At 44.8% G+C, this 12676-nt stretch overlaps 1 protein-coding gene across 6 annotated transcripts in view; it reads right to left on the reverse strand.

The window, feature by feature from the left end:
• Positions 1-12676, reverse strand: part of ARHGAP6 (Rho GTPase activating protein 6) — a 477667-nt gene that overhangs the window by 20657 nt on the left and 444334 nt on the right. For all 6 annotated transcript variants that reach the window (XM_019795051.2, XM_019795050.2, XM_011219513.3 and 3 more), the window contains one exon: positions 11450-11629. In XM_019795051.2, the coding sequence (XP_019650610.1) occupies positions 11450-11629 (180 nt within the window). The remainder of the gene's footprint in view (positions 1-11449; positions 11630-12676) is intronic.

Here is a 12676-nt window from a genome sequence, read left to right on the forward strand (position 1 = left end):
AGCCCTACTCACACAAACTCAAAATCTGGGTTGCGTTCAAGCTTCTCTGTGTCTTCTCCCTTCCCTGTTCAGAACCAGGAGACCTACTTGCCTTCATCTCCGTGAGGCCTATTCGTTCTTTCCTCCACCTCCCATTCTGACCGCACCGATCCAAGTTCGAGCCCTCCTTAACCCTTTGTAGTGGGCATCTGTTGGCCATTACCAGCTTCTGTTTCCCTCTTGTTGTAACAGTTCTGCCCCAAGTTCCCTCTGAAGAATCAACTGCTCCCTAAGCCTTAGCTCCAGGGTGATGTGTAAGCTGGTCTAAGGCCACCATCATTCCCCTCCGGGACCACTGGAGCTGCCTGCACAACGGGCATGTGACTCCATTGGAGGTAATGAAAAGCCGGGAGAGTTTGCCCGAGGCATCTGAGGAGAGACAATACAGGGCCAGAAGCTACATGGGGCCTGAGGATTGTGCTGATGATGGAAGAAAACACAGAAAGAAGTGGAAAGAAGGAATCTCTCGATATCATGAGTCCTAGGTAAACCTATGCCTGAAGCCACATTTGCCTGTGGACCTCAAATTCCTTAAACTACTTTGAGATTTTAGTTGAAAAGAAAGATACACCCTTCATGGGCCTTTGATGCAACTGCTTGCTACCTTAGACACGAGCTCTTTCCTTCACCACGGTATCTAATTCCTTCTCTGCGTGGTTGTCCGAGCGCTCTGATCATGATGCCTGCTCAGAAACCTTTTTATCCCTACAGTGGAAGTCCTCCACTCACTTGCTCGTGTTTGCCATTTTGTCCCCTGGCGGCCACCCTCACAAGCTCTCTACTTCAGCAACCACTGCACTCCTCGCTCTGGCCTTTTCCCACCTCATTCCATTCATTCATTACATAAATATTTGGTGAATGCTTATGGAGTGCCAGGCACAGGATGCTGGGTTTCAGCTAAAAACAAACAGGCGAGAATCCTTGCCTCCTTGAAACTGACAATCAATAAGGGAAGACCAGCATTAGACGAATAAACAAAGCAGACGTAGCATGGATCACACGGAGCCAAACAAAGCAGAGAAGGGGCAACGGACTGTGCAGGGAGGACGTGGGCAGGCAGCGGCCATTTAAATAGGATGGCAGGTCACAGAGAAACTGCCATTTGAACAGAGAACTGAAGTCGACGAAGGAATTGGAGAAAATCATTCCCAGCAGAAGGAAAAAAAAAATCAGCAAGATCATGAGTCAGGAGCAGAGAGGAGGCCAGTGAGGCTGGAAGGAATGAGGAAGGAGGCGAGCAGTAGGAAGCGGGTCAGGTAGCCAAGGCCAGATGTTGTGGAGTCTTACGGGTCATGATAAGGACATCTGCTCTCAATCTAGGTGGCTGGGGAGTCACTGGGGGTTTTGAGCAGGGGACTAACGTGAATTGTCATCGCTGGCTGCTGCACTGATGGCAGGTTGCAGGGAAGCAAGGGGGTGACGCAGGGAGTGCAGAGAGGGGCCGCTGCAATATCCAGAAGAGAGACAGTGGAGGGCTGAACCAGGACAGTGAGCTGATGAGAAATCTGTGGATCCTGGAGACAGTGAAGATAGAGATGATCCCATTAGCTAATTTGCTGGCTGGAGAGAGGGAGAAGAAGAAAGACGCCTTCCACGTTTGGAGTGGAGAGGCAGGCACTCAGAAGCACGGGGTTGCCGCTGACACTGACCGGTGTAGAGAAGCTGCAGGTGGAGGAGGCTGGAGGTCACGGCTAGGAGGGGGGCTTCGCTAGGGTAAGTGGGGGAAGCCTGTGGGACATCCACATGAAAGAGACATCTAGGAGAAAACTGGGAATAAGACTCTGAGGTTCAGGACAGAGGCTTGGGCTGGACAGAGAAATTTGGGAGATGCATATAGATGGCATTACAAGCTCTGTGACCAAACCCCATGGCCCGGGAATGAGAAAGGAAGGAGAAGAGAAGGGACAGGGCTCTTAGGTCAAGGCTGAGGGGTTCGATTCTCTTAGTTTATTGAATAAATTAAACAAATAAAAAGACTGATAATTTTTACTGCAATTTTTTCAAACAACACGACCCAACCAATACACACTATTACATCAATTTGTCAAAAAAGTCACGCCTGAAGGGTAAAAATGAGGAGAGAACTCATTTTTTTGAAAAATGAACAGAAAGCAAAAAATAATATAAACCAAAAACGTGTATCCTGAACACTTTTTAAAAGAAACTTCCATGAGCAAGTGAGGAAAAATATTTGTTTTTCATCCACTTAGTTTAATTTAAAATTTTCTATGCTTAGATACATAATAAAAATTTTTGCTCCAAGCATCAATCCATTCCCACTGAAGAACAAACAGCCCTCATGCATACCCTTCGGAGTGCTGTAAGCATCACAATATTAATTCTGTGAGAGTATACGGTGTGTCTGATGATAAATTATTAACTTGGGCACACTATTAGAATAGGTTACAGGAAGTATCATTATTTAAAACATAACTTTCCATAACGTTCTGTTAAATTATTCCATAATTCAGAGTTTTTACTCTTTCAGCTCGGCTTGGTTCCCAACCAATTATAATCATTGAGGTTTATTTTATGTAACATACATGACTTTTACTTGGTTTACTTGCAAATAGAAAGGGTCAGTGTTATAAATCTATCTATAGTTTCTTTTTAAAAGACCCATGATACCATTTTGGCTCAGAGACACTCTTTACAAATAAGTTAAAAAACCACAGTTACAAAACGTGGATCCCTCTATTGCAGGAAGGGTAGGTAATATTTTCCCCTGTATTAGCTAAGACTGACTGCAGCGTACAAAATCCATTATTTTAATTAGTTTATTTATATCCCATCTTGTTACAAAATGACTTAAAGGAGCTTTAAAAATTCATATGATAAAACCACATTTGTTTGTTCGTTATTAAGGAATGGTACAGAAAATTGGGGCCAGTGGGAAAGCGAGGGTAGAGAATTTGAAATGATGCCTTGAACTGACTTGTAATATTCGTATAACAGCCTCTAGTGCTGTTTTCCTAACAATCCCTCCAATCTTTGTCCCTATTTGCATGTTTCATTTTCTATTACTTAATTAAAATTTCAAACTACCGTCTCAGTTCAATTGGATGAACTGAAGTTCATCATTCATTTTCTGTGAAGTTAGATACTTAACAGAGAAACACAAGTCAAGGGAATGAACTGATAGGAAACAGGAGCTTATGGTAAGTCAGAAATACCCAGACAGATCATTCCTATATATGCTCCTTTGCAGGAATCAGGATGCTGTCAAAAGAATTTCTGATTAAGAGTCAATAGCCCCTGAGGTCCAGTTTTTATCAGCTTTGCTGCTTATAATTAATTAATGTAAACTTGGATACATCAACCGTCTTTAGGATTCTGTTCCTGCATCTGAAAATCCAGGCATATCCTATCTGTCCCATTTACCTTTTGGAAGTGTGAGGAGGATCAAAAGGACCAACAGATTTGAAAGTACCTTACCGATTGCAAAGAGGTTCAGAATAAAGATATTGTTAGAAATAGACAAAATAATTAATAAATTAAACACTTAAAAAAACAAATAAAAGCAGATGGCTAATAGTTGTTCTGCAACTTCTTTCTTGACTAACCGACATCGGTCTCTGCCTCTTATCCTGTGCGCCCACAGAGAGGCACCACTCTCTTCTCCTTTGCTTAACACTCTGGGTGAGTAACTAAGTCGTGGGATTTCCTCTTGACATGTCTTTGCCCCTGACCTCCACCTGAATTTCTAGAGTTCAAGTTTGTGATCTGTTGGCCCCTCAGCTGCAATGGTCTTGAAGCCAACTCGAGGTAGCTTCTCCCTTCTGGTTCCTTCTCTTCCACCAGACCTCAAGTCTTCGGTTGGTCATATCGGTAGAAGGTAAATTGCCCGAAGGCAGGGATGGTCTGACTCATCCGGCCAGAAGCGACACAGGCTCCTGAGGTTGTAGCTCTCTGTCAGCTAGCCTCTTTCGCAGGGAGGGCAAGGCAAGCTCATGTGTGCCAACCCTGGCTGGGGTACCCCAAGTGGGGGTCTTGAAACATCTCTTTTCATCACTGGATGTGATGATGGCTGCAAAAGATGCTGGAAATAACTTCAGTGTCTTGTAGCTGAAGATGGCAGAGCAGAGAGAGCGAAAGTGCAGGTGAGCCGCTAAAACCCCACCCCTTAGGCTGCTTCTGTGACGTAATAATCCTGCTGCTTGCAGCCACTGGCAGTTGAGTTTTCTCCTCCTAGCAGTCAGAGGCTTTCTCAATCATGCCTCCTCTTTTTCGTCTTTTCTCTCCCGAAGTTCCTACCTGCATATCCATGACCCTTCACCCACTAACTCTCACAGGTCAGTATTGTACTCTTCTAGAACACAAGCTAGGAGGCGTTTCCTACCCAATGAATGCTCAAAAAAATGTTTTCAGAATGGTGACAAATAATAATCAAAAAGAACCCAGAATTATTGGTCTTCATGGCGTATGTACACTGGTTCTGTTACCTTTGTGTAGATGCTTCTCTCTGTTTATAAATAGTACCAGTGTCATGCTCTAGCAAAATCTCCTTGCTATTAATTTTTAGAGTTGGATAATTTCCTTTCTCAACTGAGGATCATCAGAAATTTTCTGACATGTTCATAAACTATTGTTCCCATTAATATAAAAATGAAAACTTTTTCATTTTCATTTTTCATTTTCTCATTTGAAACCTCTTGGTTTCAGCTCAGGTCATGATCTCAGGGTCATGAGATCGAGGTCCGCATCAGGCTCTGAGCTCAGTGAGGAGTCTGCTTGAGATTCTTTCCCCGACCTCTCCCTCCTTCTCCCTCCCCCTTTGCTCCTCCCCCAACTGACACATGCATTCTCTCTCTCTCTCTCTCTCTCAAATAAATAAACAAAATCTTTTTTAAAAAATGAAAAATGAGGGGAGTGTGGCTGGCTCAGTCAGTGGAGCATGCAACTCCTGATTTTGGGGTCATGAGTTCGAGCCCCACGTTGGACAGAGATTACTTAAAAAAAAAAATGAAGAATGAAAAATATGACTCCACAACAAAACACATTTTATCTTTTTTTCTTCCGGGATTTTGTATATAGCAAAATGGAAACTAAGTTGGACTGTGAAACACACATTACTTTTAAAACTCAACCAGTTCTGCACAGAATTGTGCAGTGAAGAAACAAAGCCCACCCCCAACAGCTACTTCCCTTACGATTTATTGTTTCACATCAAAATCTCTACTGGGGTTTAGTCAACTATTTAGCAAGTTTAAATATTTTCCAAGGGTACCATTTATGGCTGTGTTTATCTGGAGACTCAACTCCTTAGATTTCCATGTGCTCCTTCACAGCAGAATGCTATTTCAAAAATCAAAAGAACTTCGGACTCTCCTGCTTCAGAGAAAAAATGTAAACACCGCACATAGGAAGGCATAAAACTGTCACAGTGAAAATCCACCCTATCAAATTAAAAATGAAACCTTGAACAGTTGCCGAGGGTATAACACTTAATGATGTAGATTATTCTTTAAACCTCAGAGAGGGAAAAATGGCTCAAGTTTTCTCCATTTACTAAGTCACTATAACAAACCTTCATGACTCCGAGCATTCCACACCAATCCATCCCTTTGCATCGGACCAAGAAGGGTGCTTCGGCATTGCAAACTCTACCACTTTCCAGCAAAAGCAAGTATCAATGGAAGTCATGATGACATTTTTGTAAATTACCGTACACACTGAAAGAAGTCACTAATCACTTGGGCTGTTTGTGAGAGCAAAAGCTCAAACATGGGCAGGCGCGGCCCAGAACTTTTGTGCGACTGTGGCAGAGGATGGCGTCACATTATGAGAAGGGGCTCTGGGTGTCTCTGGAGGGTCAGAATGCACAACGTTCAACAAATTTTTCTCAAGTGCCTGATACGTGCCAGGCAGCATGTGAGTGAACAAATACAGTCAAGGAGCCCAGGACTTGTGGAGCTCTGGTTGGGGGAAGATGCGAGGAGGAAAGATGAAGAAAACTGAGCAGGCCTTGCTCCATGGCCCCAGGCTAAAGGCGCTGGACACCGCGCAGGCACGAATGCTTCTGCTCCTGTCCGCCTGTGTCTCTGGCAGTACACGTGCGCCGTCGTTGTCGCTGCGGGCAGGGACAAGGGGAGCAGGCCCCAGCAGGAACACGTACAGGCTCTTGCAGCCACCTGCCAGCCTGAACGTCAAGCCAGTTGCTGTTATGATTAGTCCAGAGGGATGAATGCTGTTAAACGTCTCCTTTGCTCCCCATTTTCAAACTGGCTAACGTAGTCTCTTTCTCCCCTGCAAGCGGACTCCATATCTGAGACACCACATTGAACCACTTTATCTTTCATGCTGTAGAAATAATTCACTTAGTTGCTGCATCACGTGGGCAAACTACCTTGGCTTACTCCTCACGAAATGGTAGTGAAATTTAGATTAGCTGATGAGGTACAGAATGACCGGCCCAACCCCTGGCACATAAACAGCGGTTCTTTAAAAAACAGTTGTAGTATAAACAAAGGAAATGGACATCATATATAATTATCTGGCTATGTTGGTAGGGGCTGGTTCCTTGTTTGATGACCTGGATCACTGCTTGACTCCCTTTGATTTGGCATGCAAAAGCCGTTTTAAGAAACTGCAGTTTGCGTCGGGGAACAAAGGGAACACGAAGCGAAGCTTGGCTTCCGAGCTTGGAATCCTCACGTTGGCCTCTGACCCTTGCTTCCAGTGGTTCTCAGTTGAAAATTCCCATGTGCGCGGTGCTGGTCCCCAGCTCGGGCTGACGAACTGGCAGGCTGGGAGCGCGCTGGCGTTCCCACGTCTCCAATGCACCCCGGACTGTTCATCAGCCTGGAAGGGTGGTGCCTTCTCTTCTTTCCCTCTCTCCAAAAAAGGAGCCCTGGTAGGAATCATTTAGTACCGGCCCTCAGAACGAGCTGACAGTTTTCTCCACTCTGCTCTGAAGCTCTTATCAATTCCAGGAGCAAAGATGAGTTTTCTCTGGGATTGCCAATATCAGTTATGGAAGTAACAAGTTTCGGAACAATGCATGGTAATGATTTAGTTGGGGAATGTTTTCTACCTTACAATGACACCAGTGAGTGTTTCTAGATATGCATGAGCCTTCTCTCTTATTTCCAGCGTTCCCAGGGCATATCATTTCATGTTATCTGGTTTTTAAACTGTTGATAGCAGTTTAAACTGTTGATAGGGTCATGATTTACAGGTGAGGGAGTTGAAGGGGTATGGGCACTGAACCAAACACAAAGAAACAACAGAAACGCATTTCAGCAAATCATTACTGGGCCCCTGTTCACTTTTTTGGATGTCACTGAACTGTAAACCAAATGAAAATCCCTGTCTTTAGAAAGTTTGCATTCTGTTAGGTTTCAATAAGCACCATAAATAAGTATACCATACAGTGAGTTAAAAGGTGAAAGATGCCACGGGAAAAAGAAAAAGAGGAGCCGGGTGAGGGAGGAGGAGTGTGGGTGCGTGGGAGCAGCTCACACTGTTCGGTCGAGTGGGCATGGGGGTGCGACAGGGCAGCATCTTGTCCATTTCATGTAGTAACAGCAGTGATGTCTTCTGTTTTGTGTGCCTAGTGTATGTCAGTTCTTGTCCCAAGTACCTTAAGATGTCATTTCTAATTCTCAGAATAATCCTAAAAATGAGGTAACCTCATCTCATTTTTGTACATCAGGAAACCAAAGGCTCAGTGAGGTTGAGCATGGGCCCAACATCACATAGCAAATACATGGCCGAGCAAGGATTTGAATTCTGGTAGCTCACTGCAAAGCTCATGGTCTTTCCTGCACCTTGGTGGTTTTCCAGGGTGGGGTTTCCCAAGGTGTGGTTCGGAAAGGACCAGAATGCCCAGGAGGTGGCTGTTAGCAAGTGCGGATTCCTGGGCCCCATCCCAGTACTACTCCATCTGATTCTCTGGAGTGTGGCCCAGGAATCTGCATGTCTGGCAAACGTCCTCCCCGCTCTGCTGCACACTCAAGTTTGAGAGCAACTATTACGATCGGCTGCCTCGGTTTTTGAGAGAGGGATCACGATGGCTGTTATCGGGACCTCTCTCCAGCTCTAGGATTTCCAACCCAGGGCCTGAAAAGCAAACAACTGGTGTGAAAGCCTGTCCTAGCCAGGCTCTTGAAGCCTGCGCCAGCCTCCGAACGCAGGCCCCTCTCCTGCGTGATGGGACAGAGCCAGGTTCTTTTCGGCCCTCTCTCTCTAGCTCAGATGCCTCTCCCACGTGGCAGAGGCGGCCTCAACGTCAGGACGTGAAGGACATTGTTAACACTCAGAACAAACGCTGGGTGGTCGCCAGGCCTCTGTGGGTTTGTACAATCCTTCCATCCGTTTTGCCACCTTTCCCGACAAGTCTTCCTTTCTAATGCCAATGGGGAGCAAGGCCTCCCTTTCTGAGCTCATCGACCCCTCCAAGGCCATGAAACGGCACAGTGGCTAAAAACCTTCCACCATCAGGCTTTGGCCGTCCTTGTGTGGAATCATCGTGCTCGTTATGAAAGTTTCTCTAAGAAACAAAACAAAACGAACAAAACAGAACATACATGACTGAATTTTTGTCCACCCACGCAGACCAGCTTTGCCAACCAGCCAGCAGCTTTAGGATAACCAATCAGGTTCTGAAATGCCAAATATGCGCAGAGGACCTGCCGGTGATGAGTTTCATTTTCTTTTGTGCTTTATAGAAATAAAGAGGTAACGTCAGGGCAAGAGCACAGGAGTGTGTAGACTGTAGAACTAGAAGGGATCTTGGTTTTCATTCATTCTAACCTTGTCCTCTGATAACTGAAGAAGCAGACACCTCAGAAGGTGAGGTCACGAAGCTGATGTGGAGCAAAGAAAGGACTAGGGCAAAGCTTTCTGATTCCAGAGCCAGTTGGCTTTTTACTGACCTCGGCTTAGGATCTTTGTCTCACCTCTCCTCCCTTTTTCTTCCTCAATACATAATTCCCATCATCTGTCTAAGGAAACCAAGGATGCTTATATTAATTTTAACTTAGTCTGGAAAGGTATCCTTAATTCCTCCGTGTCTAAACCTTTTCACATATATAAAGAGTAAAGATTAACAATATGGAAATCGTATGTTCCAGAACTACCCCTGAATCATTCATTAATTCAATATTTCTTGTGTTTCTACCATGTGCCAGGCACAGGGGGGAATGCAGTAAAGAAAGGAGATGGAAATGGACACAAATTCATCCTATCGTGGAGCCTGCATTCCAGTGGGGAAACACACAACAAACAGAAGAGCTTAGTAAAACCCTGTATTCGTAGTGATGAGTGCCACGGAGAAAAAGCAGGGAGAAGGGAGAGGGAACAGGAAGCGAGGGTGTGTGTACATGGGGGTGGGGGTGGGGCTGTATTTTAGACCACAACTGGGGAGCACAGATATGAGTTACTACCCCAGAGACCCTAGACATCAATGTCTCCCAAGAACGGCAAGCGAACAGCATATCTGGAAAATGCTGGAAAAGGTGGAACCAATGGACTGATGTTCCTCTGCTGTTTTCTGTAGTCCGGGCGGCAGGAAATGGTGGCCAGGAAGGGCTGTTAATATCCGAGTGGAAAAGAAATGCCTGATGGTCTGTGGTTTCATCTAAAGAACTTTGCTTAGAATATAGAATTTAGAGAACAGAATCAAGATCGGTGAGAGGTATTATTTTGTTAAAAAAAAATCCAGAGAGCATGAAGTCATGCCAAGACTACTTGGCAAGATGACATGTGACTTAAAACTTGAAGAAAATGTTGAGAAGTTCAGTTATTTGATTCATCCTAATATGTAATTAATTACGAGGGTTTCGGCTGAAGTGTGAAACTTATATGCAGGCAACGACTAATTCCACATTTTTTCAGAGCTCATCGTTTGCAAACAGGACAGCACTTCAGAGACTCAAAGAGGACCAAGACACCGTTCTACCTCCATGAACTGTCCACTGTGTGTAAAGCCATTTTCTCTTCTTCCTGGGCATCCAGCAGGAATCCGTTTCCCAGCTTCCCTTGTAGTTAAGCATGGCTTGTGCAATGGGATTTGAGTGGATGTGACAGATGGCCCTTCTAGGTTCGGCCCATAAAATCCTAGGGGATTGCAGTCTCAAGACGCAAGGAGCTCAAGTCCCTAAATTGTTAGCTGCAAAGCTGTCTGACAAACATCTGATTACACTTTACGTCAACAAGTTATTTATGTCTGCTGTGCCGAAGTACTGAGATGTGGGCCAGCCCATGTTGCCCAACTAACAAGATTATTAATTGACATTGACATAGAATTTTACAGCCTGCAGAATGCTTTCACATAAATGATTCTGGGAACCCCCCTGGGAAATAGGGCGTACTTTTAACTTTCCCATTTCACAGAAGCTGAAATCGATGCTTGCTGAGTGCTGAATTACTTGGTCGCGATCACACAGGTCAGATGCAGAGGGCAAAGATCTAAAGCACTGGCTCTCAAATTTACAAAAATATTGGTGAGAGACAAACGTGGAAATAAATCTGATGCAAGGCATTTGATAAATGTAGACAAAATACGAAGGAGATTCGGAAGAGGGAACTAACACGCTTGGTTGAGGAAGCCACACAAGGCTCTGGTGGAGTAGGGTAAGATTTATGGTGAGCGTTTGCAAATTGACAGGAGAAATGGGAGAGGAAACATGGAGAAAGTTCGTGTAAATTTTGACATGCAATATGAGCGGCGAACAGAAATAGAAGAGACTTGGCATCTGTTCTAATGTTTCAAGGGAAGTTGAAGCAAGCAGTGCAGTTTTTTGAAGGAAAACAGGAACTGGTAATTCAATACAAATAAAAAAAGTATTTATTGAGTGCCTGCCAGATGGAGGGCCTTCCAGAAGCGTACAGAGGATACAGGGAGAAGATAACAAGGGCACAGCCCGTATTTCAGATGCATTTGTAAACTATGAAGGGAACTAGTCATAAATGACTATAACACAATGTTGAGTAAGAGAAACATCAATAAGAACAGTGATGGGGGTCGAGGGACAGAGAAGTGACGTGAGAAGGATATGGAGAGAGAGGTGAAGCTTCATGGAGGAGTAAGACGTCAAGATTGACCTTGGAGGAGGGGCCATCGATGCGGGTGGTTATGAATTACATGGATTCAGGAGGGCCACATATAACTCCCAAAAGAAGGGTGTTATCAGTATTTTGAGCAAGGACATCGCCATCTGAATAATTAAATGACTCCAAAATGTGACCGTGGTTTAGGGGACAACAAAATGCAATTTACAACTTGGATATGTTTGTTTAAATGTGGGATCACACACTTCCAGTGACATCACGGCTCCGTGCATTTCTACTTCTATTGAAACTGCCCGGCTTCCAGTGAATTCGGGCAACGGCCGGCGCCGTGGACCAGAGAGGGCGTGTGTGCGTTTTAGTACGCAGCCCAAGAGCATCACAAGGCAGAGCCACTTACCATGAACAGGGCTTCATAATTTTCAATCATTTTCTGCACCACAGCAATGATGGCTGTGCTCTCCTCAGCCCGGGCTGAGCTCTGGACAGAGAATTCTTTGTCTGATGATTTCTGCTTGTGCAGCAGGTTGGGTCCAAATATGGTGGCCAAGTTTAGAGAGGTCATTTTGTTCCCAGTGACCTGTAAGAGCGGACAACACAAGGATTGGTGTTATTTTTGCTTTTCAAACTGCTGGGTGGGTCAGTAATCAAAGGGACCTTTTTCCTTATTTTTTTTTCTGCCAGGACTATATCACCCCGGCAGAATCTGTGCGGAGCACTGTCATTTCCCTTTCGCTTCATGTCTTGAATTGAGTCTCTTAGCTCGGTGGTCATTTCAATAGCATCTTAAGTACAATTTCACATCTCTAAGTTATTCGCTGTGAAACTGGTACTATATACAATGTTCACCCTGTCTGCTTTTAAAAAATACTGATGTACGTCCATCCATCCATCCATCTAACCAACCACTCGTCCATCCATCTAAGCCAGCCAGCCCTCCATCTATCTCCGCATCCATCAATCCATCATCCCTCTATTAAATCATCCACTCAGGGCCTACCATCGGCTACACCATTTTTGTGGATACGAATTATTTAAAATTTTCCCAACAATAACCACAGTACAGTGCTTATTTTAAAGAGTTCACCTTCTAAAGGAAAAATAAACATACCAATTACAAGGACTGAGTACAAAGTATGAAGCTATCAACTCTGGAGACCCCAGGGACACTCCAAAGAGGTGGCGATATTTGCACAAAACCACGAAGAACAGAGTTTGTTAGGCTGAAAAGCAGAGGAGCTGAGGCAAGAGACAATCTGACAGTAGAAAGGACACCCTACGCAAAAACAGAAACACATAAAATACATCTAGGAACACTCTCCCCACCCCCAGGTGGCAGAAGGTTCTGCAGGAAAGGCAGGCACGGGCCATTGCAACATGTACCCTGCGGGCAAAACTGCCCCTGGTTGAGAACTACTGGGCTAGGCAAATTTTTCTTTCTCTTGTCGATATTAGTTGAAAATCTAGGAACACAGGGATATGTATGGGGACTGTGGCTGCTTGGTGGGGCTCCCTGGTCTGGGAAGATGTGCACAGCCTTTAAAAGGCATCCGGGTGCCCAGCAAAGAATTCAAGAGTCCTGGTTCCCAGCCATGAGAAAGACTCCTGGTCCCACCCTTGTCCTGGG

This window comes from Ailuropoda melanoleuca, chromosome X (genome assembly GCF_002007445.2).
Source record: "Ailuropoda melanoleuca isolate Jingjing chromosome X, ASM200744v2, whole genome shotgun sequence".
Lineage (NCBI taxonomy): Eukaryota > Metazoa > Chordata > Mammalia > Carnivora > Ursidae > Ailuropoda > Ailuropoda melanoleuca.